The following is a 26,789-nucleotide window of genomic DNA, read 5'->3' as shown; positions in this document are numbered from 1 at the left end:
ACGTATACATATATATATATATATATATATATATATATATATATATATATATATATACGTGTATGCGTTTATACAGTTTCTGCTGTTTAATCTCCTTTTTTCTGTTGTTATAGACTGTACAGGCAAAAGTATTGGGACCCTGTAGTAACTGTAGTAACATTATAGTAACTTTTACCATGTTTTACATATGGAGTGAGTTTTTTTTCCACTAATATAGAGTTGTGCATTATGTGCCTTTATCTAATAGGCAAAGCATCTGTGAAATCCCCAATTACAATTTTATCTTCTTAACTGAAACACCTTTTGCCTGCTAGCTCCTGAAGAAGTCATTAATACAGAGATTTACCTACTTTTTTAAGCCAACATTGACAGTAGTTTAGTCAAATTGATTTTTTTCTGTAATTTTCTTCTGTTTTTTTACTAATCAATTACCAATACGTGTTAATATTAAAATCAGAATAATAAATCTAGTTTTCGTAGGGATTTACTGAATCAGTCCTCACATACAGCCATGGAAAAATCGTCATCTGCTACGCTACTTTTCCACTCATTATATCTCTTCTTCATACATCCTGTTAAAACGCTCGTTCCCCTGCTCCTGCTGGTTGGAGGAGGCGGTGTGAGGAGCCGCACTGATAATTCTCTGCATTTGAAAAAAAAAAGAAGACATGAAAGCAGCCATGGATGAAAGCAAGTTGGATTTATCTTTCATTCCGTCTCGCTTGCTCTTCCAGTACACTGTGTCGATCGTTTTCTCTGGGAAGAGCGTAAAACGCAGGCGTGTGAGCGGACGAGGGGGAGGAAGACGAGGAGACTATTTTGATGGTGAAGGAAGAAGGAAGAAGAGGTGGGAGAAACTGCTGGAATATAATCCGCCCCTCTCTAATGTATAGAGCAACCTAATAAAACTCTGATAATAAAGACTGATAAAAAAAATATATATATATATATATATTTCTATATATATATATAGAAATGTTACTGCCCAGGTCCAGAACTCCCAGTACAGATAGGAGACTAAATATGTTCTCACACCTGGAAGTCAGGACCAGAGTCTGAAGCAAGTTTGCATGTTTATTACATTGTATACTGTACATTTATTCTGGTTAGATTTGGTTTCACACTGCAGTTTATTGACTGCACCAGTGGAGGCTGGTCAATACTTGGGTCAGGGGTGCCAACCCATCAAATGATCTAGAGAAGAAAGCTTTTAGCACATCAGAAGTGAACTAATGAACTAGATCCTGTCATCATCACCTAAGTGAGCAGAGTCTCAATTGTCAATTGTTAAATTATAATTGTTGTTTTATTCACTTAAAAATAAAATAAAATCATGATTCATTTTTTAATGCTGTAATTTCCCAGTATTATTGTGAGGGGACAGTAATACAAGTGTAGTGTGATTTAGGTCTGGCAGACTAGATCATTTTGTGCTGTATTATAATATCTGAGAGAAAGAGACAGCAAAAAAGAGAGTGAGCGAGCAAAAGAGAGACAGTACGAGCGCCTAACCCTGCAGGCGACTATTAGTTTCCTATGGCAGGGCAGACATTTAAATGAAGAGCTCTTTTCCAAAACGCTATATATCCATTTTTATCAATTTGAGTAAAAAAGGGTTTTCTTTAGCGAGAAAGTGGTAGGCGGAAAACCACTGTTTTCTGTTTCAAACTATCAAATACCATACTAAGGTTAAAATAACACAAAAAAATCAAATCAAGATTTTAATATTTAAAGATTTATTTTTTTAAATAATTCGTTTTTTTTTTTTCTCTCGCAAAACGCAATAAATCCATGCCAAGTTTTTTTTTAAATGTCTTATATATCCTTTGGCATTAATAGAATTTTTTTTTTACTAATTATGTGCAAAATACAATAATAAATAACAGTAAATTGTACATCTGAAAATAATAGTTTAACCATTGGGCCTAAAAACACAAATTTCAAAACATTTCTTTTCGAAAAAGTGCAAAATTTCATTAAAGAACAAGACATTAACACTATAAAATCCCCAAAATCACGTTACATTAATGTGCTGTAGTGTAGTGTAGTGTGGTGTAGTATAGTGTGTATTGTGTGTGTGTGTGTGTGTGTGTGTGTGTGAACTGCAGAAGACAGCCGGCATTTCCCCCCCTCCTGGATGCCTCATTTTCTTTACCTTTTCACGTACATGAGACTCTTTTGATGGCTTTCTCTTTTTTTTCAATAACTGCTACACGAACAGGCTCCTCTAAGCTGGCCCCTCATATTATTAGAAATGAAATAAAAATATTTCCATTGGTTAGTGCTACGTTTGTGCTGGTTTGTGCAGCAAAAATTAACGTTTGTGCTGTTATCGTTTTTGAGATATTAAACATTTAATTTTCTCACCTGTTATGTAACCCAGCCCCTCATTTGTGGCCAAATCGCACCAAAGTGGTCTCCTTGGTTAGTGCTACGTTTGTGCTGGTTTGTGCAGCAAAAATTAACATTTGTGCTGTTATTGTTATTGACTTATTAGGAAAAAAAATATTGAATAGGTGTGAAGCTGGCCCCTCATATAATCAGAAATGGAATAAAAATATTTCCATTGGTTAGTGCTACGTTTGTGCTGGTTTGTGCAGCAAAAATTTGCGTTTGTGCTGTTATCATTATTGAGATATTAAACATTGTATTTACTGTTATCGTTATTGAAATATTTAACTATTAAATTTTATTACCTTTTATGTAACACAGCCCCTCATCTAAAGCCAGATTTCATCAAAGTGGTGTTGTGTTTCTACTGCTGTGTTTGTGCTGGTTTGTGCTATTAGAATAAATATTTGTGCAATTTATTTATTAGAGTTATTGGATAAAAAAAATATTTAATGGGTGGCATTACCCAGCCCCCCAATAAAGCCCAAACCACACCAAAGTGGTCTCGTTCAGCAGTGCTGTAAAAATAAATGTTTCAGGTATTTTGATTATTCAGCTACAGGGAAAACAATATTTATCTACACACACCACCCAGCCCCCCTCATTCATTAGTGTTGTTAGTGCTCGTAAAAGGCACTTAGCCCGGTTAAAAGGCATTAACAGGGCAGTCTGTTAAATATATGCTTTCATAATGCAGGAGCAATTTTTACCATGGTAAATAAGTTTTTACCATGAACAGTCATGTCACCTGAAGACATTTTTCTGTGCTTTATTATATATAAATATTATATATAATTATTTTACACATATATATTAGAAATATTTTACATAATTTAAGTGTTGTTTTTGGGATATGAACCACGCCTCAATTTCCCGAGCTCCTCCCCCTGGTCCTATATATATATATATATATATATATATATATACCTTCCAGGTGCTCACCTACGTGATTTCGACCTCGCACCCGCCTACACCCCATCACCACCCTCATCTTCACCCTCATCTTCATCACTCATCTTCATTACTCCTAGCTGCGGGGGGGACCTGGCTTGAGAACCATCTCAAGCTGTTCTGAACTGTACCCCAAGCAACATCATCACAGTTCCCCTCCCCGCATCGCGTAGGCGGGGTTCATTATAGCAAACTACTATCTTAATAAGGCAAATTCTGGAAAGAATAATATATTAAATTATATATTATATATGTAAATTTAAATTTGTTTTTGCCTGGTGACAGTCTGTTGTTGGGGTAATGTCAACAGTTATTTTTGCATTTTTATTAAATAAACCATTCTAAAAGGAATGTACATTATATGGTAGTAGGTCAAGTGGGTGAGGTCAGTATAATAGGTAAAGTGCACAGGCTTTATTGTGCATATATTTATTTATTGTGTGTGTGTAAAATATTTTTTAAATATTTTTATATATTTTTGCTGCACAAACGTAGCACTAACCAATGAGACCACTTTGGTGCAATTTAGCCACAAATAAGGGGCTGTGTTACATAACAGGCAATACATTAAATGTTTGATAACACCTCAATAACAGTAAATATAATGTTTAATATCTCAATAATGATAACAGCACAAACGTTAATTTTTGCTGCACAAACCAGCACAAATGTAGCACTAACCAATGAGACCACTTTGGTGCAATTTAGCCACAAATAAGGGGCTGTGTTACATAACAGGTAAGACCTATTATGTTAAATATTTCAATAACGATAACAGTAAATATAATGTTTAATATCTCAATAATGATAACAGCACAAACGTTAATTTTTGCTGCACAAACCAGCACAAATGTAGCACTAACCAATGAGACCACTTTGGTGCAATTTAGCCACAAATAAGGGGCTGTGTTACATAACAGGTAAGACCTATTATGTTAAATATTTCAATAACGATAACAGTAAATATAATGTTTAATATCTCAATAATGATAACAGCACAAACGTTAATTTTTGCTGCAAAAACCAGCACAAACGTAGCACTAACCAATGAGACCACTTTCGTGCGATTTGGCCACAAATGAGGGGCTGGGTTACATAACAAGTGATAAATATAATGTTTAATATCTCAAAAACGATAACAGCACAAACGTTAATTTTTGCTGCACAAACCAGCACAAACGTAGCACTAACCAATGGAAATATTTTTATTTCATTTCTAATAATATGAGGGGCCAGCTTCACTCAAGCGCTCCACTATACCATCAAAACCGCTCATTTTCATGGACTTTGAGAGTGAAAAACGAAAGTGAAAGTAGGCTACACGGAATACCGGCCGGCTCAACAAGGCGTGTGTTTACATTCTATAGCTCGTGGAATGCTGCCCTGTGATTGGATGAGTGGATATGTGGCGTTCTGCAGAAAATCAAGACTGGCGTTTATCGCATTTTGGAAAGAAAGAGAGAAAACAGGGCAGTATTACACGGCGGATGGGTCGTTTTGATGAAAATTGAATATTGGCTTTTCAAGAGTGGTCCCATAACATTCTGATTCTGGCTCTAACTCATTTTTTTTTAAAATGGCGTTTATCGCGTTTTGGAATCAAACTCTTCAAATGATCTGTGTTTGTGTGCTCGCTCTCTGCTTGTGTGCTCCAGTTTCCAGTCACCATACTCAGCCCATGTGCTCAGAGCTAAACTTCTCAGGGCAGGCTGTCAGTAGCAAGTTTGCTAATAGCAACAGTGCTACAGCTACATAGGTTCCTATAGACTGCCTGTGCCCATGTATTCATAAAGAATACACATACTGTTACACCCCTACTTGACACTGCTTGGTTTGTTGGGACCACCTCGTTTGGTCAAACCAAATTTTGGTCCTTTGGCCCGGACCGGCAACTTCCAGGCCTGCTTTCTTGGTTTAAACTAAACAAGGTAGATGAAAAAAGTACCCTAAAGTACCTTAATACCGCATTTATTAGATAATTAGAAGGGGTGTCCACAAACATTTGGACATATGGTGTACTTTGAAGAACCACAGGCCAGATGACACAGGCCGGTGCCAGGGCAGTAGGCTGAAAGCTCGGAGTGTGATCAGCAGCTCAGTGTGTGTAACGTGTTTAACAACGGCATGCTGATCTGTCCAATATTCATTAACCTGCCATGGAGCCGAGGGGGGTGATGGGCCTGGGCCACAGGGGTGCACAGCAATCACAGAACTCATTATAGACTCAAAAAGAGCTGGCCAGACAGAGACAGAGAGAGAGAGAGAGAAATGCAAAAAATTCAGAATGATCAAAATGAGCAGTATCATTGGAACTTACAGTACAAAAGAAATGGACCATTTTCTTTATTTCCCTTCAAGAGTTTCCACACATTAAGGGCCTTAATAGCTGTTGTTTTTCTAACTTCTTCTCTTGGAGGTCCAATACTAGACTATTTCATAAATTTCTAATGTTTTGCCCCTCCCTCCCCATGACTTGACCTGCTCCTTCTTAACAGATCTGCTTAACAGAGGTTAAGATCAATTTGTGTCTGAGTGCCGGTGCCTGCCTTCCCTAGATCATACCCGTCCCGTGTGAATTCACCAGCCTAAGCCCAAAGTTTTTCCTTTCATTATGCTCTCTCTCTCTCTTTCTCGATCTCTTTCTCATGCATTGAGATGCCCTGTTCTTCATGTTCTGTACTTTTTAGTCTTGGCTCCTCCCAAGGTATCTTTTTTTCTTAGCCATTTTTCACCAACGTGGAACAGTTTTTGTTCCAGCTTACGCATCTAATTTTAAACCATTCTGCGCATTTTGACAAACAAAAATAGGTTCTCAAAGAACTAAAGAAAAGTAGTTTTTTCAGTGTGAACCATTGTGGGTTTGTCTAGCTGTACAGCAGCAAGGAGCAATGATGACACACCAGAACACTAGGTTCTGAGGGAGTTTTCCTGTCACTGTTGCCTTCATGCTTACTCTAATTTGCCCTGGATCCTTTTCTCTGTAAAACTGATTTGTTACAACATTTCTTGTGAAAAGTACTATTGAAATAAAATTTAATTAAAAGGAAAACTGAACTGAACTGGATTCAAATTACAAAAAAATCCTTGTGTGGGTAGACATTGTGTATCTAGACAGTAGCAAGGCAAAAGTTCTTAAAGTTGATTTTTAAATGCTGTAAACAAAAAATGCTTATTTTTGATGATTAGATGAAGAATATAACCAAATACTGGTACAACTGAAAATGATGTTGTACCCATCCTAGATTATTAATTTAATGTTACTAACAGTTCCAAACTGTTTATAAAACATTTGCTTTGGTTTGAAATCAAACCAAAATTAGTGAAAGAGGGTGATATATGTGAATAGAAGTTCTGCAAGATACATAAAATAACTAAGGTAAAAAAAAAATGGACCTTTAAACTTGACTTTAAAAAATCACTTTATCTTTTTGGTAGTATTAACTGTGTTTTTGATAATGTTCGCATGTTCATTTGTTTATTATCATTGAATGAAATATGTTAAAGTAAAATAAAGTAACATGTAATGCAAAGTGTGAAACACTGTGTAGTGTGCTTTATCTGTATCATTAATCATAAAATCATAAATAAACTATAGAAAGTTAATTAAAGCAATATGCAGTAAGGAGTATTTTTTACACTAATTAATATATCCTTTCAGTTGGTATTATACATATTGTGGCTGGTATTCATTTTTGTCTGGTTAGGGTTACATGCATATGAATGTAAGCTTTTTGTTGTTTGTTTTGTTCTTATTCACTCCTTTTTTATTTTTTTCTTACATTTGAAATAAACATACTTTTTTGTAATTACGCTTTATTATTGTTGTTTTTTTACATGTGTCTGCCATACAGTATACAACAAATACTGTGATACGGGGTAACTCAACAGGTACAGTTAAAAAAATAAATAAATGCATATTTGTGTGTGTATTCATGCAGTTAGTTATGACAAGGAATAAAATAAATAAAAAAAAGAATAAAATAAAAAGAGAATTGCAACTTTATTTGCTGCCTTGTCCTGTCATTTCAGTTAACATCCAAAATAAACTTTAAAACTAAAATCTAAAACAAATACTACAAAAAATACTTAAAAACTTAAAAGTAAAACTAGATAGATAAAACTAAATTTGATTAGCATCAAATGCTAACTTGTTAAAGAGCCAAAGCAATGTATTTCAGGTAAAGAGCAATGTATTCATTACATTACATTCATTCAATGCATGTAATCAGTGACCAGCATGCAAAAAAACACATCTAGACGTCTGTCTGGTAATAACAGTGGTGTTCTGGTCCAGACATCACCGTCCATTTCTGCTGTTTGTATGAGAGCAGTCATCCAGTGGCCACTCTGGGGACGACCCGAAGAGCCGGGGGCCACAGAGCCGGAGTCCAGACGCCATCTCACAGTGTGACCTCCAGAGGGCCCACTCATAAACAGAGACAGTGGTCCAACAAGGCCGGCGGGGAGAGGGTGGGGAGGGGTTTGGGTAATTGTTGGGAGGGGGCAGGGGGACACTGGTCCAACAGCAGGTCCCCAGGTTGAAGGTCCTGATTCCAGAAAGTGTAATTTCCTCTGCTTGGCTGAACATGGGTGTGTGGTAATTGTACCCCTTGGGTAGCTCCCCAGGACAAACTGTGCCATCCAAATAAGGCTCGGGCTGGCAGTCTGTGTGCTGAAGACTGCCACGCCTGGACTGTTTAGAACAGGAACAAAGCCTGAAACGTCAGCGTGCCATATTTCCCTCTATTTATTAGAGAGTATCCTTTTTATTCATTATTCTATTCAGCAAAACCCATCTGACCAGGATAAAATAGCAGAATTTTAACTCAAACACTAAATAACCCCAAACTAAACCCAAATCGTGATTCTTCAGGAATGGTTTATTCTTCACATATTAATATTTATAGAGGGTCCATTAAACATAGTTCAAAAATAAAACATTTACCTAATACAAGTTAAAAAGCTAAATCATTTCATGAAAGCTCAATTTTCTGTGCTTTTTTCAACATATGTTCACCAATGTCAAAATAAGCCCCACCCATTCCTCTGGAATTGATAAGGAGTGTTTCATCATGAATGGCTTTCTGAATAAGGTGTAATATATAACAACAGGGGATGTTTTCATATTTGAGTCTTAAAGACAAAGCAAGAAAATGGTTTATTTCTAACAATTAAATGGAACCTGATAAATTAGGGTCTTCAAAAGTATAATTATATATTAAAGAATGCATTTTTCCTAATATAGTCTAAGCAGAAGAAGTCCTGTGTAAAACCTTTTAATATACCTTGTGAGTGTGAAAACATTTAACACCACTAACTGGATCCCTCTCTCTAGAGTACATCACTCAGCCCTGTACAATCAGTGTCGTCAGCAGAGCTACAAACACGACAAAGCCCACACCCCCACATCAAACGCTGCTGACTACAATGTATGTAAATAATGAAATAATGAAATTGCATAATGAAATGTTACCTCATCTTAAGTAACAATTAGCAAAAGTTCATTTGAAGAAATAAGGAAACTACATTTAATGGAAAAAACAGTGCCAACTGTGAAGCATGGGGGAGGGTGTATCATGTTTTTTTATAGTTGTGTTGCTGCCAGTGTCACTGGACATTTTACAAAGGTGGAATTAAGTATGGTTTCTGCAAAATACCAGCAAAACCTCAGTGAGAGAGAGAGAAAGAGAAAGCGCTCATTCAGAAACTGGTGAGGGAAATATCTTACCAGAATGTGAGAGTTATATATAGTAGTCAGTCTTGTCTGTGTAGTTACTATATCTAGTTTTTAAACCATTTTAATGCAGATACATTTTGTGATTTTTAGTTTAAGATGAAAACAATTGTAATGCAGATTAATATAAATAAATGGCCTTGTAAAATAGATGTAATATATTTACAATATAAACTGACAGTAGTAAACTACTTTTTATCCACTTTGTTCAACTTGTAAAGGTTATCTTTAGATAATTCTCAAAATGTGTCAGTCATTATATTGAAACTTTATAAAACCATCTAAACTTGAAATGAGTAAGTCAAGATAATCAGTTCCCCCTGATAACAGCACAAAGTATTGATTAATAACAGCACAGAAAAAAATTAAACGCATTATGAATTATAGTTAAAAGTATTAAAAAGTTACGATCATCACCATCAGCAAATATAACTGTATAAAGAATTCTCTCAGGTGTTTTATTAGGCAGTCCCTTATGTTGGGTTTACAGAAAGACAGTGAGGCTAGCTCTTGAAATTTTCTGAGAAAATTTCTGGTTTTACAAACAGGCAAAAATTCTAACTGCTAATTCATTTACATGTATCTAACCACAGTAGGTTAACTAGCTAGCTACGGCAGCTACACTATGTTACAGGTAACAACATTTTTTTAGAAGCTGGCTAGTAATACATGACGTATCTCTTTCCTTCCAGCAGTTAAAGGCTGAGTATTTTCTTCTGTTGTCTCCATTGCTCCAGCAGCTCTCATATTTAGTGTCCTTAGTATCGGAGCGGTTGCTTATTAAAGCAGTGTTGAACCCTCTTTCAGAGACTGTGTGTCCCAATTTTATTTTATCAAACTATTTTTGTTTAATAGAACATTTTGCAAACAATACAATGAACTTTCATCTGTTCATTTAGTCTGTCATGTCTGGATGTTCTTAAGCCCCATCCGGATAGGATTCGTTTCTCAGGGGGTCCTGGTGTAATTTTCTCTTTTATGGAGGGGGTCCTCTCTGATTTTATTCTCGTCCAGAATGACCATGTATGTGTTTTTCTCAGACGTCCACTGTTTTTTGCTGAACTCTGTGGTCCTCCAGTAATTTTATTCCCGTCCAGACTCACATCTCTTTTCGTCACCTCACGTTTAATAAAATAGCTATTTGTCCGGTGCCAAGCACCGTAATTAACACTTTGGGCGCGCGTTTCCACGGAGATCCACATGGAGGAGCTACTGAACATGAGGTCATGTGACCGAGAATGCCTAAAAACTCACTGGTCTTCCTGTTTTTCAATTGCAGTCTGGATGCAAGAGTTTTATCACTGAGTAGAAGTGTGAAATATTTTTCACAGACTTAAGAATGTTTTTATTTTTAGCTGTGAAACATTGCTAAACATTCTCATAAATTTCTCTGTTAGCTGAAATGTGACTTAAATACAAAAAGACAGATGATGTGGCCAGAAAAACTCCCACAAAACCTATGCGACATCACTGTGGCTTAGCAAGGATGGTTGTGGAAGCACACTGGACACATTAATTTGAATATTTTCAAATTACCCACTCAGGAATACTACTACTTTCAGTTTGAAAGGAAAAAAAATGATCGGTCAAACAAGCTGTATATGTGCAATGCAAAACACATCAAATCACAGTATCACTTGTGCACTGGTAATACATCACAGAAGGCATTACCACCATCTACAGTGGACAGAGCAGTGGATACAGTGCTAATGATTGTGACCTGCTGCGTCTGGCTAGAATTGTCCATGCAAACAGATAAACGACTCTGGCAGAAATCACATCCACATTCAATGAAGGAGACACCACACACATATCCCACATGTCAGTGCGGCGTTCTTTATTTTTCAAGAGACATGGGACATGACAGTGGTAGATACTAGTATACCTACAATGGTATATTATATAATGCATAATATGCATATTTGCTTGACTTTTTTAACACTTTTTTAAGGCTGTAGAGGCAAAATATTACATATTTTCAGCTTTGTCAATTTTTTAATGGTTCTAATGATCTAATCTCCAGAAGAAACTGAAAAGATTTTAAGGTCAGTTGGAATAAAGCTAGCTTTGATTTTTCCTCTCAACTAAAGTCTAAATGTTCTGTGACCATCTGACCAAAAGAGGTCTGTTTATCCTGTTTAGAAGCATCGTCAAAGGTCAATTTTATGGCCACAGGGGGCAGAAAAATAGTTCGTTTTTATTTGATGTTCTCAGTACGTGATATTTTGAGCTCTGTTCCTGAACTGCTGTAATGGTATCTCCTGGAGAAACTATGAGGAGATTAAAAGGCTGAGCACCGTGTTGTTAAAGCTCCTGAGGTAATTGCTCTGGACAGTTCCATCTCTCCGGGACAAAGACCCTGATGATGAGGGGAGCAACAACGTAGGTGGCAGCGGGGCACGAGGAGGAAGGGGGGGGGGGGGTTGGTGTCTGAGCCAGAGCGGGGGGGCATGAACCGGTAATGAATCTGCCAACAGATCCCCCACCATGGAGGAGAGAGAGAGAAAAAAATTGAATCTGAGAGATATGACTGAATGCGACTCGCCGTATTCATTAAAATCTACCTTAAAACATCAATTCGTTCCAGGGGTGCGGCGAGGCTGGCATTGACAGAGATGTTTAAGCCGGCACCGGTGGAGAAAGTGAATGTGACAGGTTCAGGTGGTGTTACAGGCTGAGAAGAGGAGGAGGGGGAGAAAGAGGAGGAGGGGACGAGGAGGATGGAGGGCAGACATCCAAGATGTGGAGATGCGCCATGTTGGGACACCTAGTCAAACTCAACACCACATTTGCCTTTCCCAATTAGAAAGGTGTGAACATACACAGGTTATGATAAAAAAAAATATCCTCAAGTAAAATAAATCTCATTACTTCAGAGAGGAAAGTGTAAAAGTTGTTGGTCCTTGGACTTTTTTTTGTTCCATCTGATCCAAAATTGCAGGTGTTAAAGGATGGTTTGGACCTACAGACCAGGAAGTTGAGGCAGGCTATTGTCACCCATTAAACTAGAGGCCACATGATAAACTGGAACCATTTATGAAGGGCTGAACCAACAGATTGATCTCGATTTGATTCAATAATAACTTTATCTACAGTGGCTTGCCAATGTATTCATACCCCTTGAACTTTTTCACATTTTGTCACTCATTGAAATTTGAAGTGATAGACCAACACAAAGTAGCACATGAATGTGACGTGGAATGAAAATGATTCATGGTTTTCCAAAATCTGAAAAGTTTGACATGCAAAAGTATTTAGCCCCCCTATTTCACTTTTAGTACAGCTGCAAGTCTTTTGGGGTACCACTGTAGCTCCAGCTGTATATTTAAGGCCATTGTCTTGCTGAAAGGTGAATCTTCTTCCCAGTCTCAAGTATTTTGCAGCTTCCAACAGGTTATCCATCTTACCATTAACTCTGACCAGCTTCCCTGTCCCTGCTGAAGAAAAGTATCCCCACAGCACGATGCTGCCACCACCATGTTTCACAGTGGGAATGGGGTGTTTAACAGTGTTACTTTTCTGACACACAGAACTTTGCATTTAGACCAAAAGTTTCAACTTTGGCTTGAGGCAAACTGCAAACGGCACTTGTTATGTCTTTCTTTCAATATTTTTTTTTCTTCTTGCCATTCTTTCAAAAAGGGCAGATTTGTGAATCCATGAGTGCATGACTTATCCATGTCCTGTGGACAGATTCTCCCACCTGAGCTGTAGATTTCTGCAGCTCCTCCAGAGTGACCATGGGCCTCTTAGCTGCTTCTCTGACCAGTGCTTTTCTTACTCGATCCGTCAGTGTGGGTGTACGGCCATGTCTTGGTAGACCCTTGGTTTGCAGTTGTAGGATACTTTTTCCATTTTTGGATGATGGATTGAACAGTGATCCTTGGGATGCTCAAAGCTTGACATGTTTCGTTAACCTAATCCTGCTTTAAACTTCTCCACATCTTTATCTCTGACCTGTTTGGTGAGTTCCTTTGTCTTAATGATGCTGTTTGGGCACTAGTGTTTTCTAACAAACCACTGAGGCCTTCAGAGAACAGGTGTATTTATCCTGAGACTAAATTACACACAGCTGGACTCCATTAACTAATTAAGTGACTTTTTATTTAGAGATTTTAGAGTAAAAGGGCTGGTCCCTGGAGGAACGTTGTTTCGTTTCACTGTGTACTCTGTATATAGCTGAAATGACAATAAAAACCACTTTGACTTTGACTTTGACTTGACTTTGAAATAATTTTACACAACGGCCTTTTCAGATTTTTAAACTTAAAATCTCAATCAAATACATTTATGTTTGGTTGTAAGGTGACAAAATGTAAAAAAGTTTAAGGGGTATGAATACTTTTGCAAGCCACTGTATGTAGAAGCTGATGTGTTGAACTAAAATAGAACTGGGTACAAAGATATCCAAACTAGTGAGGGACACACATGGAATTACGTAGTAAACAAAAAACGTGTTAATCCTCCACATTAATCCCCTGATCTAAACCCCTGATGAACTGAGATGGTGATTTGAGGTGATTTAATTGGGATGAGCTGGAGCTTCACAGCATGAAGGAAAAGCAGCAGTAACTATTGTTCAGCACCTCCAGGAACTCCTTCAAGACGCTGAGAAAACTATTCCAGGTGACTCTCCCTCATGAAGACACTGAGATTAAAATACCAAGAGTGTGCAGATCTGTCCTCAAAGAGAAATGTGCTACTTTTACAAATATAGTTTAAAACATATTCTGTTTTGTTTAACAAAATATTTATTTTTGTATAGCTTTAATGTCTTCAACATTAAATTTACAATGTAAAAAATAATAAAAATAAAGAAAACACTTTGAATGAGAAGACATGTGTCTAAACTTTTGACTTGTACTGTTCCTAATTACTTATATACAATTAATTATATATTTAACAAAAATAGATTATTTACCCCTTAAGAACTGTATAAAATGTAGGTGTGGGGTGAACCCTATAGACTACATGAGCTAAAATATTTTATTTATTTTTCCTGCACAGGTTTAACAGCCACAGAACTGTGAACTACAGCACATTTCTAAATCAAGATCTAATACAATACTGCCCTCTAGCGCTCGGTTTATATAAATTAATACAATAATACAGTGCATAGACATTATATACATAGACGCCTCATTACGGGCTGGAGCGTAATCCAGAGCCACCGCCATATTGGTTGGGTCTCCTAAAGAGAACCAGAATCTTGTAAATGAGGAGTTGAAAGAAAAGCTTGACATACACTCAGGTAAAATAAACTAATAACACAAGATTTAATGTTATGTTATGTTATGTTTACACTATTTGTCTAACTTTATAAAGGTATTATTTCAAGAGAACTTGCTAACTAGTTTGTATTAATTGAATTTCAGATCTTCAGATAAACCACGCCGCGTGAAAACTGGGTAAAAATTGTTTTTGAGTTGTGATTTTTATGTTTGTATTAAACACCTTTCTCAGTACTAATAAATGCACTTGGGGGGGGGGCATGGGAGACCCATCCAATACGGCAGCCGCATTGTGTTAGCTCCAATAGGCAGCGTCAGTCTATGAGGCGTCTATGTATATTATGTCTATGGCCCATGGTCATGATAATCCCAGGTTCACTGATTCAAATCCTGGACCATGTTGCTTCTCCATCAGCAGCCGGAGTCTGAGAGAGATCCTCACTCCCATTGTGATGTTGGCTGGCACAGGTTTCTGTTGACTATTATTTCAGAGCTGAAGACCCGGTACTTTCCTCCGATCATGAGGGCTGTGTATAGATGCTGCATTGGTGGAGAGGCGGAGTCTGACTTCACGTGTGTTGGAGGAGGCATGAGATAATCATAATTCTAGTACCTACAACACTGCTAGTTATTGCAGGAGTTCATATGCTGTGGATTGAATAACTGTCCTTTCTCCAAATTGAAGTAAAATGGAGAGAAGAATTAGAAACAAAATATTAAAAATAATAAAAATAATAATGTATTTAAAAGTCTGGAATGCTGATGTATTTACAGTCTTCTTTTGCAAAGATTAACTTCCAGAGTTTCAGAGATGCCACCCAGCCACTCTGTTCTTCTCAGGAAGGAGTCGTTTTTTTGTTTATTTCATTATTTATAGCGTGCTGACCTGCCATCCCTCCTGCATTGAGGGTGGGTCACAGGCTGGGACGATGCTCTCGGCTCTGGGGGCGTTCTGGGCGAGGAGGATCAGCAGGCCACAAAGCAGGCAGAAGCAGGAGGCGGCGGGGGCCAGCATGAAGGACGGGCCATAGTGGACGCTGAGCTGGAGGCCGGGGCACACAGAGAGCCGACGCTGGAGAACATACTTCTCCAGAGAGGACGAGTCCTGCACCCACGCCACATACGTACCCACCACCACCATCACCAGCACACCTACACACACAAACACACACACACACACACAATCTGTGTAACAGCAATTTTTCTTCTCTCAATTTTCTTCTCTCAATTTTTCTTCTCTCTTCCTTTATAGCATTTAAAGGAATGTTAATCTTCATTTTAAATAACCTTTTCTACATTTAATACAATTTTGATGTGGGAGGTGTCCGAGAATTCCCTTCGTCTTTTTGGAATAAAGACACCCTTTTTAGAAAGTACATTTACAAAAACGTCACATTGTTTTACTTCCAAAGGACTGAAGACACTTGCTGCATGTTCACTAAAATTGTCTATCCTGTCATTGTCCACCTTGTCATGCAGTTTGCCATAACAGGGTGGACATATACTAATAAAAGCATTAAGATGAAAAATATGATTTATCTAAAATATAGAATAGGTTGTCTGTCTTGTTGTGAGTGATCTGTACTGATCTGCATTTCAATCCACCTTTTAAAGCCACATTTTAATCCATGTGGCTTGGATTATATGTGATTTCTGTCTGTCTAGACTATCAAAAATCTATTTGACTTCAATCTAGATATAAAAAAAAATCTGATGTGGCGTCCCTTATTACTAGTGCCACACTATACTACCCCTTAGTTTAACCCTGAAGCAAAGAGAAACTCCAAGAGAAAAATACAGACAACTTTATTAATGTTTCTGAGGATTGCAATTAAAAAAACATGGAGACACTGTCAGTTAAGGTTTTAAATAAGTCTTTCTTTAAAAGAAACTAGGGATGTTCAATTACACAAGTGATTATATTCTCATAAAAAGAAAGAGTCAGCACAGCAATCGCACACTATAGTACACTGCACAAATGTCACACTAGTGAGCACCCAAAAAATATAATCCCAATCCAATCAGTACCCCAACTTCACAAGATCAGAAAATCTGGATATTAAAATAAATAAAATTAAAAAACAGAATTTAGTGCTTCTAGATAGCAACTCAAACATTACTTTAGAAAAAAGGCCCAGATTTACACTGAGTAAATGAGTCAGAACACTAATGTTTAAAACCACTTAAGCAACAGCATTAGGGTAAGTTTGACAAAAAAATAAAGGTAGAGAAAAGCAGTGAATCAGTTGCAAGATCGATCAATTCAGTTAACAGGATAATCAGGCTCAGGGGAGAGAAAACACAGTTGTGTTCACCATGTACACAAACACTGCTGTAATATCGGCTTCATGCTCCAAACAGTCCACACACCTAGCTTATGCCCACCTTGTCTAGCTCTGAGGACTCCGGGTGGCCATATAACATGCCTGACTTACCAGATCAGCTACTTGTATAATTGCCTGACTCCTCCCATACTAACAGATTCTCTCCAGCAGAAAGGAAAAGTTACACTGGGCTTCACTGATTTGGGCTAGCAGTCTAGGCATAGCCTTAGAGCAGGAAAATCAGCTAACTTTGCTAGCTAACCCCCTGCCCACCCGGCCCTATATAATTAACTACTGATCTATATATAAAACTACGACGTCTACACCTGCATATTATTGTTCAATTTCTCAGGAGATACATTGCATGAATACATGAATAAATGAATGAATAAATGAAGGAATGAATGAGTTAGTGAGGGAATGAACAAATAAATGAACGAATGATGTACCTGCAGTTATGAAGAGAGCTCCTCCAGCCTCATAATGACGTCGGCTGGCCATTGGGATTCCACAGATGGTGACAAACACACCAAGCATGACCATAGTAAGTCCCAGTACAGACATAATGCACCAGAAAGCCCTGTGTACTGAGCACAAAATCACATATCACTACAGTAGGCCAGGCTGTAGTGTAAAACTGGAAATTTGACTAATTTATTAAGGTTTTATTAGATTTTGAAGGAGAAATTCTCACCTGTAGTAGAGTCTGAGGTTAGAATACCTGAGAGAGGAACCTGAGGGAGGAAGGCTGGGGAGCAGATCTTCTCTAATGGCTGGTTAGCTGTTAAAAATGTATTTTCCTTATTAATGACATCTTATAAAGGACATTACAAACGTAAATGGGATTAGGACCAATATAACATCCCTAATCCGTGTATCATTCTTTCATTTGTTATTCAATAGAGAAATCGGAAAATGAAAAAAACAATTCATTATTTTGTTCTTGAATATAATACCAAAAAACAAATAACAGAATGTATTTTATGTTTTTTTTTTTATTTGATGAGCCAAACAAAAATGGGAAATAAAAAGAAACAGACCAGAAGCCGAATTTGATTTAGATTTTTCTGTTTTAGATTTCCGTTCTAACTTAAATTCTTACTGCAGTAACGCGCAGACAGTCATCCTGCATCACTAAAAGCTTTATTTCCTTTATTAATGACTGAACTGTATTGTATTTATGTTCTTTTTGTTGCAAAACCCAAACAAAAATGCAGCAAGTAAACCTTCACAAAATCGAGTTTAGATTCTCTGCCCGAGAACCTGAACTCAGTCTGAGTGTGGCCGAGATTTCTCATCACTTTCCTCAGGCCGGGCCTGGCCAAACTCAAGAAAATGGTCTGTAAAATACAAGTACGTAGGCATGTCTTCTATTTACTAAAAAAATGTTGGGTTTAAATCTGACTCTGGCTTATAATGACAGTGTATGGGGCAGGTCAGGTGGGGCTCAGGCAGAAGCCCGATCTAAGTTCTACCGTGAAGTAGTATTATCTAACTGTAACACTAGAGCATTAATAAATAGCGGATTTGAAATGTAGATAACTGATTGTAATTACAGCAGCCATGTAACAAATCATGTAAGGAAAATGCTCAGTTCTTAAACTGCAGCCCAAACAGTTAGAACTTCATTTCCATCAAAATGCTACGACTTTATTCTCTCTTAATATTACAACCTTAATCTTGTAATATTAGGACTTTAATCTCTTAATAATACGAATTTATTTTTTAAGTGCCAAACTCTTTTTATTTGGGCCACTCTCAAAATAAAATAAAAACAGTTCACTTTGAGAATAAAGTCGTAATATTACGAAAATAAAGACATAATATTACAAGATTAAAAAAAAACATAATTTGTTACTATGCTATATTGTGATTATCACACCATAGCTATAAATAAAAAAATTAAATAGCATTAAAAAACAGGCACTTTTTTTCATGGCATTATAGTCAAAAACAAAAAAAATAAAAAATATATTAAAAAAATAATAATAATATTACACTTGAATATCAAATGAACAAATGATACACGGATTGTCACTAATTATCCCTAATTGAGTTTTTAAAGTTATATGACATACACTGTATTTCCATTTCCATGTTTTAGACACCCTTTCCAATGAATGCATTCAGCTAGTTTAAGTAGCACCTATTTCTAAAACAAATGTCTAAGGCACACACAGCTTGTCTAGTACTGCCAATAGAATAGGACATTCTGGAGCAGATAAACATTAATGTATTGGCAACATGCTTAGGCCCGAGCTAGAGAGGTATAAATCCCTCAGTATTGAGCTGCATTGCAACTCTTTTCCTGATAAAGCTCTTCCAGTGCTTTTGGATATGATGATTTGGGGAGTTGATGATGATATGGTGGGGTGTTGATCCTGATATACTGATTGCTGAATACAATTCAATCCTCACAGCAATGCTACATTATTTTATGCTATTTTTAAAAAATCAAAAAATCAATTAACTGAAAAACTAAACACAATTGGCTTCATTAGTGTTTTAAGGCAAATCCAACCAAAATAGGTCCTCTTTTAAGGTCCTAGGTTCTTACTGTTAACTGGCATCATACCAGGTTAGCATTATTAGTTACATGGGTGTAGTTAACTTTTTATAGCACCCCTAAATTGAGTTCTATAACCCCTAAAAGCAAAAGTTTTTTTTTTTTTTTTTTTACAGAGGTGTGTTTCCAATAAAAATGCACAAGAGTAAAGCAAGTACTCTTTAAGTCCCCCAAACGTACTTAAAAAAATTAATTCATGGAAGCTAAAAATGTATAATTTTGGATAAAAATATGAAGGCGAATAGACAGAATTACTAAGGGTGATAATGCACCGTCTGAAATGTATGGACCCAGATTAAAAATGTAGCCTAAAAAGCAGCCTTTTGTTGCTAGGTATAAAAAGTAAACCTACTGATCCAAAACTCCAGCATGCTGTCATCTTCTCTGCCCATCTCATTCCAGTAGGAACATCTCCAGAAAATGCCTTCATGAAAGGACAGCACTGTGATTGCAGAGCCATCCTGTTCTTCTGGCCTGTTGTCCTTTATAAGCAGAACATTATAAAATTAAAAGCGTCTGACAATAGATTAGGAATCATTCTTAAAAACAGAAATACTCAATAAATAACTTTTTGTTTGGAGAATAGATGTTGCCCTAAGTAAGAAGATAACAAGTGCAGAATAAGTTAAATTTTTACCTAGAGACCTTAAATTGTTAGTCATTAAAAAGTTAGCATAGTGCAGTGTAGCAGTCCAGTGTGAAATGGACCTGGGGTGTATTGAAACATAATGAAGAGTGTAAACTTTTGTTGAATAGCCCACCTCTGTTCACCCTCAGCATTCTGAAATACTTTTAGCCAATACTCCCAATAGATTTTGAATGCTAGCGATAGCGGGGTAGAGTTGCTTATTCAAAGAAATCACTATTTTTACAGGATAAACAAGCTTAAAGTAGCTTCACATAAAGATACTGAATGCCTGAAAGACATTTAAAACAAGGCACTGAGAACTTTGAAAGTTCACAGGTAGTTTATTAAAAACACTATTTATACAAAAAATACCTTCAGGTAGTCTCCATCCTGAAATTAAGTCATGATAAGTGGACTGTCACATGAATACTTGCATTAGTTTTGAACTAGAGTTGGTACAACAGGAGTTGATGAATATTTAATAGATAATTCAAATCCTTTGATTGTCCCAAAAATCATCATTGAGCCTTTGAGCCTTATAATCCATTGCGCCTTAAATAATCCATTGTGTGTATGAATTTTACCAGTCAGGTTGTAAGGAGCAGGAAAGCCACTCTGCTAAAGACCAGCATTATAGTTTAGTTCTATAGTTTAGTTCCCCAGCATGGAGACTCAAGACTGGAGCAATATTAGCATTAGCTAAGCGCTAGATCTTTTGCCATTCTGAGGTGAGTATTATCAGCCTATAGCCTGCTGCTAACCCCGGCTAGCACTGCTGGAGCAGCATTAGCATAAGCTGCTAACTGCGCTAAACACTAGCTACCTCTTTCGCCTTTCAGAGGTTAGTATTATCGGCCTGTAGCCTGCTGCTAGCCCCGGCCAGCACTGCTAGAGCACTATTAGCTTTACCTGCTAACCGCACTAACCACGCTAGCTCTTTCGCCGTTCAGAGGTGAGTATCACTCAGGGTTCCTCAGTGTAGCTCTGTCTGTCTAGCCTTAGTGGAAATCTAAGCTTACTCTTAATAAACAGAAGCATTTTACTCGCCCAAATGAACAGTCTTCAGGAGAAAAATCTGTGTAGATTAACATCCAGCACTCGTTTGACTTAAAAAAATAATGCGCTTTATTATACTGGTGCACCTTTTGTATGAAAATAGACCTTAATTGATCGGTGCGTAGTATAGTGCGAAGAATTCGGTATTCGTTTGTACTTATCAGTTGACTTATTGTAAATTCATTTCAAGATGGCAGCGCCCAGAGAACTACCTGAAGATTGTGTGTATAAAAGGGAACGCATGTAGAATTTCTTAAACAAAAAGTGTTAAACAAACCAAAATATGTTTTGTACTTTAAATTCCAAGTAGCACATTTATCTTTGAAGACAGATCTTGGTATTTTAATCTCAGTGTCTTCATGAGGGAGAGTCACCTGGAATAGTTTTCTTAGCATTTTGAAGGTGTTTCTGGAGGTGCTGAACAATAGTTGCTGCTTTTTCTTAACGAGGTAAAGCTCTAGCTCATCTCAAATCACCATCTCAGTTCATCAGGTTTAGATTTGTTTACTACATAATTCCATATGTGTCCCTTAATTGTTTTAATGTCTTTAATAATAATCTATAATGTAGAAAAAGCACTTTGAATGAGTACATGTCTAAAATTTTGACTGGTACTGTATCTTGGAGAAATAAACAAGGTCTTTAGAAACAATTCAATGTGTCTGCAACTCTAGGTCAACCATATTTTCAACAAACAGTAAAATTTGCAATAGAATTGTCCACCCTGTCATGCAACTTGCCATAACATGAAATGCAAATATAATGCTGGGAAAAAATGTATGAATCTTAAGTTAAATTTTGCCACATGCTTTGAAGGCCAGAAAGTCCAGTATTCTTAAAATGATCCATTTAGAGTAGCTTAAATACAAAATCTACATAAACATGTTCTTCCTTTACCTCTGCAGTGACTCTCTGGGGTCTTGCTGTGTTCGTGTCCGCTGTATTACAAGACTCAGAGGCTAGGAGCCAGTAGTCCGTCCCAAGAGTAAGCAGAAGAAAGATTGTTCCCAGAGCTCCACAGAAACCTGCCATGAACTGCAGCACAGCTGAGCGCATGGTGTACGAATCATCAACTAGATCATTCTGTCTGCACTTAGACTCAGGTCTGTGTTACCCTCTGCCTTCCAGGATCTGAGTGTCTGTCTGTCTGTCTGTAATGCCACCCCACCACTCCAGTTACCATTACCCAGCCCCGTTTTAAAACAGAGGTGTGGCATGTTTCAAAAAATAACAGGCACTGAAAGGATGTGTTGGACGTGTGTGATTGACAGAGGCTGCCTGCCTCCTGCTGGGTGCTGGGAGTATCATGCTGTGCTATAAGTACGGCATGAGTTGGATGGATGAGTGCAGCTGCATGCTGGAGATGATGTAACGTGAGTGAAAATAGAAGCTGTCTTCATGTGCTGCTAGCTTCTATAATATATAGTTACAATCATTTGTTACAAAACTTAGAACGAGCCTACTGATAATATTAATTCAGACCTGGCAGTTGCTCTTTTTATTGTGTCAAAATATTACCATTAGAAATGTGCTCTCTCTCTCTCTCTCTCTCTCTCTCTCTCTCTCTCTTAATTACTTTATTCAGTCAGGTACATAATAAAATTAGACACTGGTAGATTATTTTTGTAATATTGCCTCTGTATTCCACCACACTGGAACATTGCTGTGTGTACAGCCAAGAAATGCAGGCAACATTCAGAGTACCTCAACTGATGTATCCTTCCCAGCCCTCGATTACTCAGAGTTCACTACCCAACTCCAACAAGGACAAAAACACCAGAAAAACTGTCAGAAAACAAAGACTCAGAGTGTCACATTCTTGTCCTCTTTAGTGTCTCTCCTGTTTGTCTCTGTGTTTTTTCTGCCCTCATGTTTGTTTATTTACCTTCCCCTGCATGTGGTCTTGTGTGTTCTTCCCATGTCTCCAACTTAGTGTTTTCACGTGTTCATTTGTAGCTCCGCCCCCTTGTTACCAGTCCCCAACTGTTTTCTGTATTCTGTCCTTTTCTGTGTGTGCGCGTGTATAGTCCCTTTTTTTTTCAGGGTCTCTTGTCGGTTCTTGTACGTTGTTACGCTGGTTCAGGGGGCTGTTCCACGAAGCAAGCTTAAAAAAGCGGCGTTTGTTTAAGTAAGCCTCGCTTGAGTTAGACACACAATTCACTTCCAGCTAGTTCCGTTCCACTAACGAAATCCAGACTCAACCTTTTCCTACTAATTCAAGCAAGGCTTGAATTAATCAAGGCTCACGCACATGAACAGGGTATTTAAACAGCCTCAGTAATTGAGCCCTAAGAAAGCCGAGAAAAATGTTGAAAGAGGTGAAGGAACGTGCTGCTTTTTTCGCTCCTGCTGAACAGGAGTTACGTCTATTTGATGAATATAACGATAAATGGATTTTTATTTCATATGCAATGCAATTTAACACAAAGTTACTGATCAAACCAACAACACTTCTTATGAATACATGCCAGCTGTTTTGTAAAAGGCTTCTTTTTTGGGAAGGATGCATTTGTGACCAGTGAATGTGATAAATATACCGTTATAGACCGTTGCCTTACTAAAATCCTCTTTTTATAGCCTACATTTTTTGCTAATTTATATCACCTGTATGCAAGTATTGGTAAGGTAGTTGTCTGTATCCATTCACTTTTTGCATCATTAAGTTAACCAAACAATTATAATATTTATATTGAACAAATATGATCACATGTCAATTGATATCATTTGTATAAACACTTGAATGAATCTGAACAAGAATTATAGGATTACAAATATACTTAAAAGTAACTTCATCTAAAGTACCCGGGCATCATTAATACTAATAAATGTGTTTTTGTGATACAGAGTTTAAGCAAATATATCTTGTGAAAATTAATTGCAGTTAAATACTGGATTTCATTTTACACTGGCCTGAATTTGTTAAGATTGAACCAATAAATTGCAATGTGCAGACACATTTCCTATATAGTACAATACTCAACTAAATGTATACAAATATTAAATGATATGCTGCATCCACTGCAATTTATTGGATAAAACCGTGGCGGAACCTTGTTCCTTGATTTTGTTTCCCACCCGCAAGGTTATGACGTCACACGGCTCATCCAATAGAAGCGCTGCAGCTAAGCTAAGCGTAAACTCTAGCCTGGGACAGAGCAGGTTTGTACAAATGTATATGTTGCTGTAGTAACTGAACGAGGCTTAAGTCTAGCCTCTTTCGTGGAACCAAAATTTGAGCAAAATGAGCCAGGCTTGCCTTAATAATCCTGGCTTACTGAGTTAGCTCGCTTCGTGGAACAGCCCCCAGGTTGCCCCCATTCTTGGTTTTCTTTTAGTCCTTATGTTTTTGGTTTATTGTTTGTTTTCTTTGTTTGCTATAAAATACTTGCATTTTGCATCTGTCTCAGTATGTCTCTTGCTGCTGCAAACCTGACATTGAGAGTCCAGAGTTCATTTGAAATGTTTTAAAATGATTTATAAATGATTTCTGTAAAGATGAAACCTTGTCAGATTTTCTATATGTGTGACCAACAGGCTACTAAGTCATAGGACAGATACGTCAAAGTCCACTGCAGCCTAGACTGTGAAACGCAGCTTATGAACACAAAGAGCAGTGACTTTAGAGAGGGGTCGTGGCTTTATTCTCGGCTCAGGGTGCCCTTCAGTACTACTTTAAAGAGAAATTAGTTGATTATTAATGTTTAAACTGTAGGACTTTGAACCATTAAAAGAGGTCTTATGTTATCTGCAAATTCTTTAAAAATAAAAAGATACTACGTACAATAAACACAGTTTTGGTTTCATGATTTGGTTTCATTGCATTTCACAATTTCCAAACTTGATATGGAAGTTCTGCCCTGCGATGGATTGGCAGCCTGTCCAGGGTGTTTCCTGCCTTCTGCCCGATGCCGGCTGGGATAGGCTCCAGCACCCCCCGCGACCCTTAATGGATAAAGCGGTTGATAATGACTTGACTTGACTTGACTGATATGGAAGTTGGCTTAGTAATTAACTGACAACAGACTTGTTATTAACTTTAAAAAAACTTGAACAAGAGACCCAAAACAAACAGGGCGGGAATGTAAGCGTGATACCGTTGATCTCCAATTATTTGAGTATGTTAATTCAACTATGATTCAAAATTATTTTATATGTATTGATTGGATTAAACTTTATCTAGATATATCTATATCTTGTTTGTATTCTATGCTTATATCCTGTAATGTGTTCATGCAGTTTAGAAATTAATAATATTAATTATTATTTTCGTGCACAGCACCTTAACCTCAAAGCCTTGTTAGTGTGGAAGAGCACCAATCATTAGAAACCTTTAAATGTTATAATTGCCTGGTTTTTAATCACAGTTTTCATACATCTTGGCACGTCCACCTCCACCAGTCTTACACACTGCTTTTTGATAACTTTATGCCACTCCTGGTGCAAAAAATCAAGCAGTTCAGTTTGGTTTAGATGGCTTGTGATCATCCATCTTCCTTGTTTATTATATTTCAGTGTTACGGCCTGGAAAACCAGACCAGTAACATAAGCTTGGAAGACACACGCTCACGCATTTCAAGCCCAGACCAAAGAAATGCAAGCCAAAGTGATTTATTTTAAGTTGAAAGTAGTATTTTCTTTAGTTATAAGAATGCCTAAAATAACAAACAAACCAAACTAACTAATTTTTTTAAGATTAACTTACCTAACAATTAAAAAAGGAACAAAAATACATAACAGTACTCAGTGGTGGGGAAGGGCCTCAGTGAAGATGTGCAGTGTCTTTGTTTCAGCTCCCCATGTAGTGCAGCGTGGACAGTGTTTTATGCCTTGACACTGTCCAGGTGTTGCTTAAAGGACAGTGCTTTGTCTCGTTTCACCCTTGTTGACAATGTTGACATAGTCCAATATCATGTTTCTTTTTGATATACAACGAAGCCTTAAGCATGGTGTGCCCCACCCTAAACCTAGTCAGAACTGCCTCCGACCATACCCCCACTTCCACCCAAACCCACCTGTGACCGTATAGCAAATAAGGATGGGAAATCACACCTAGTCCGCTTTAAACATTGTTTTGCAGCAATATCCACAGTCTCGTTGCCATCAACACCTAAATGTGCAGGAACCCATAAGAAAGTCATGTGCCATGCATATTTCAAGCACAAGATCCTGTCCTACAATGAGAAGAGAACGACTGAATACTTTAGAGGGCAAAGCAAAGCACTATTCTCAGGGGACACACTTCTTTAGCCCGCTGAAACGCTAGCAGAACGGCGACCAGCTCTGTAGTGAATACCAACAAATTATCCGTCAGTCTTCTAGTAATAAAGACCTGAAATTCCAGAATATAAACAGCAGCTGCTGTGATTCCCCCTGTAGGATTCTTTGATCCATCAGTGTAAATATCCAGAAAACCATAATAGTTTGTCATTAGATGTTGATGGACCAACACAGAGGCAGGTGGATTCCCTGGATCATCAAACTCTTTATCAAGCAGTGTCAAGTCTACTCTGGGCACCGGAAACAACCAAGGTGGAATATCCAATCTAGGTACAGAAATACCAACAACATAGGCCCCCAGACCCATGTCACCTGCTTCAGAGGCTCTGACACAACCAAAACTTCTGGCTGGACCATGAAGCTGGTCACTACAATCATGTAAAATAGCTAAGCATCAGTCAGTGCCATCCACTGAAAAACTAGAGGCGTTTCTCCCGTCTCTACCTGAAGAGAAGCCACCGGGAGGACCTGACCGCACCACAACAGATTTGCAGTGCCTGAGTCTGTAGCACATCAAGCCCCATCATCTACATATAAAGACTTTGCTATGTTTGGACAAAGCTCCGAGAAGATATCATTAATCATGATACTGAACAATAGCGGGCTACACACACTACCTTGTAGAGTACTA

The 26,789-nt window shown here is 37.6% G+C and overlaps 1 protein-coding gene across 1 annotated transcript; it reads right to left on the bottom strand.

Annotated features, from left to right (window-relative positions):
- Window positions 1–13,296: 13,296 nt before the first annotated feature.
- tmem182b (transmembrane protein 182b) lies at window positions 13,297–21,991 on the bottom strand. Its single transcript, XM_007232897.4, has 5 exons — window positions 21,779–21,991; window positions 19,550–19,679; window positions 17,326–17,412; window positions 17,081–17,218; window positions 13,297–15,459 (listed from the first exon to the last, which is right to left on the bottom strand). Exons 1-5 carry the CDS (start codon window positions 21,935–21,937, stop codon window positions 15,179–15,181), a joined length of 795 nt encoding a protein of 264 aa, XP_007232959.3. The 5' UTR covers window positions 21,938–21,991; the 3' UTR covers window positions 13,297–15,178.
- Window positions 21,992–26,789: the final 4,798 nt, after the last annotated feature.

This window comes from Astyanax mexicanus, chromosome 5 (assembly GCF_023375975.1).
Source record: "Astyanax mexicanus isolate ESR-SI-001 chromosome 5, AstMex3_surface, whole genome shotgun sequence".
Lineage (NCBI taxonomy): Eukaryota > Metazoa > Chordata > Actinopteri > Characiformes > Acestrorhamphidae > Astyanax > Astyanax mexicanus.
Note: the sequence above shows the minus strand (reverse complement) of the source record. Positions and strands in the feature narration are given on the sequence as shown.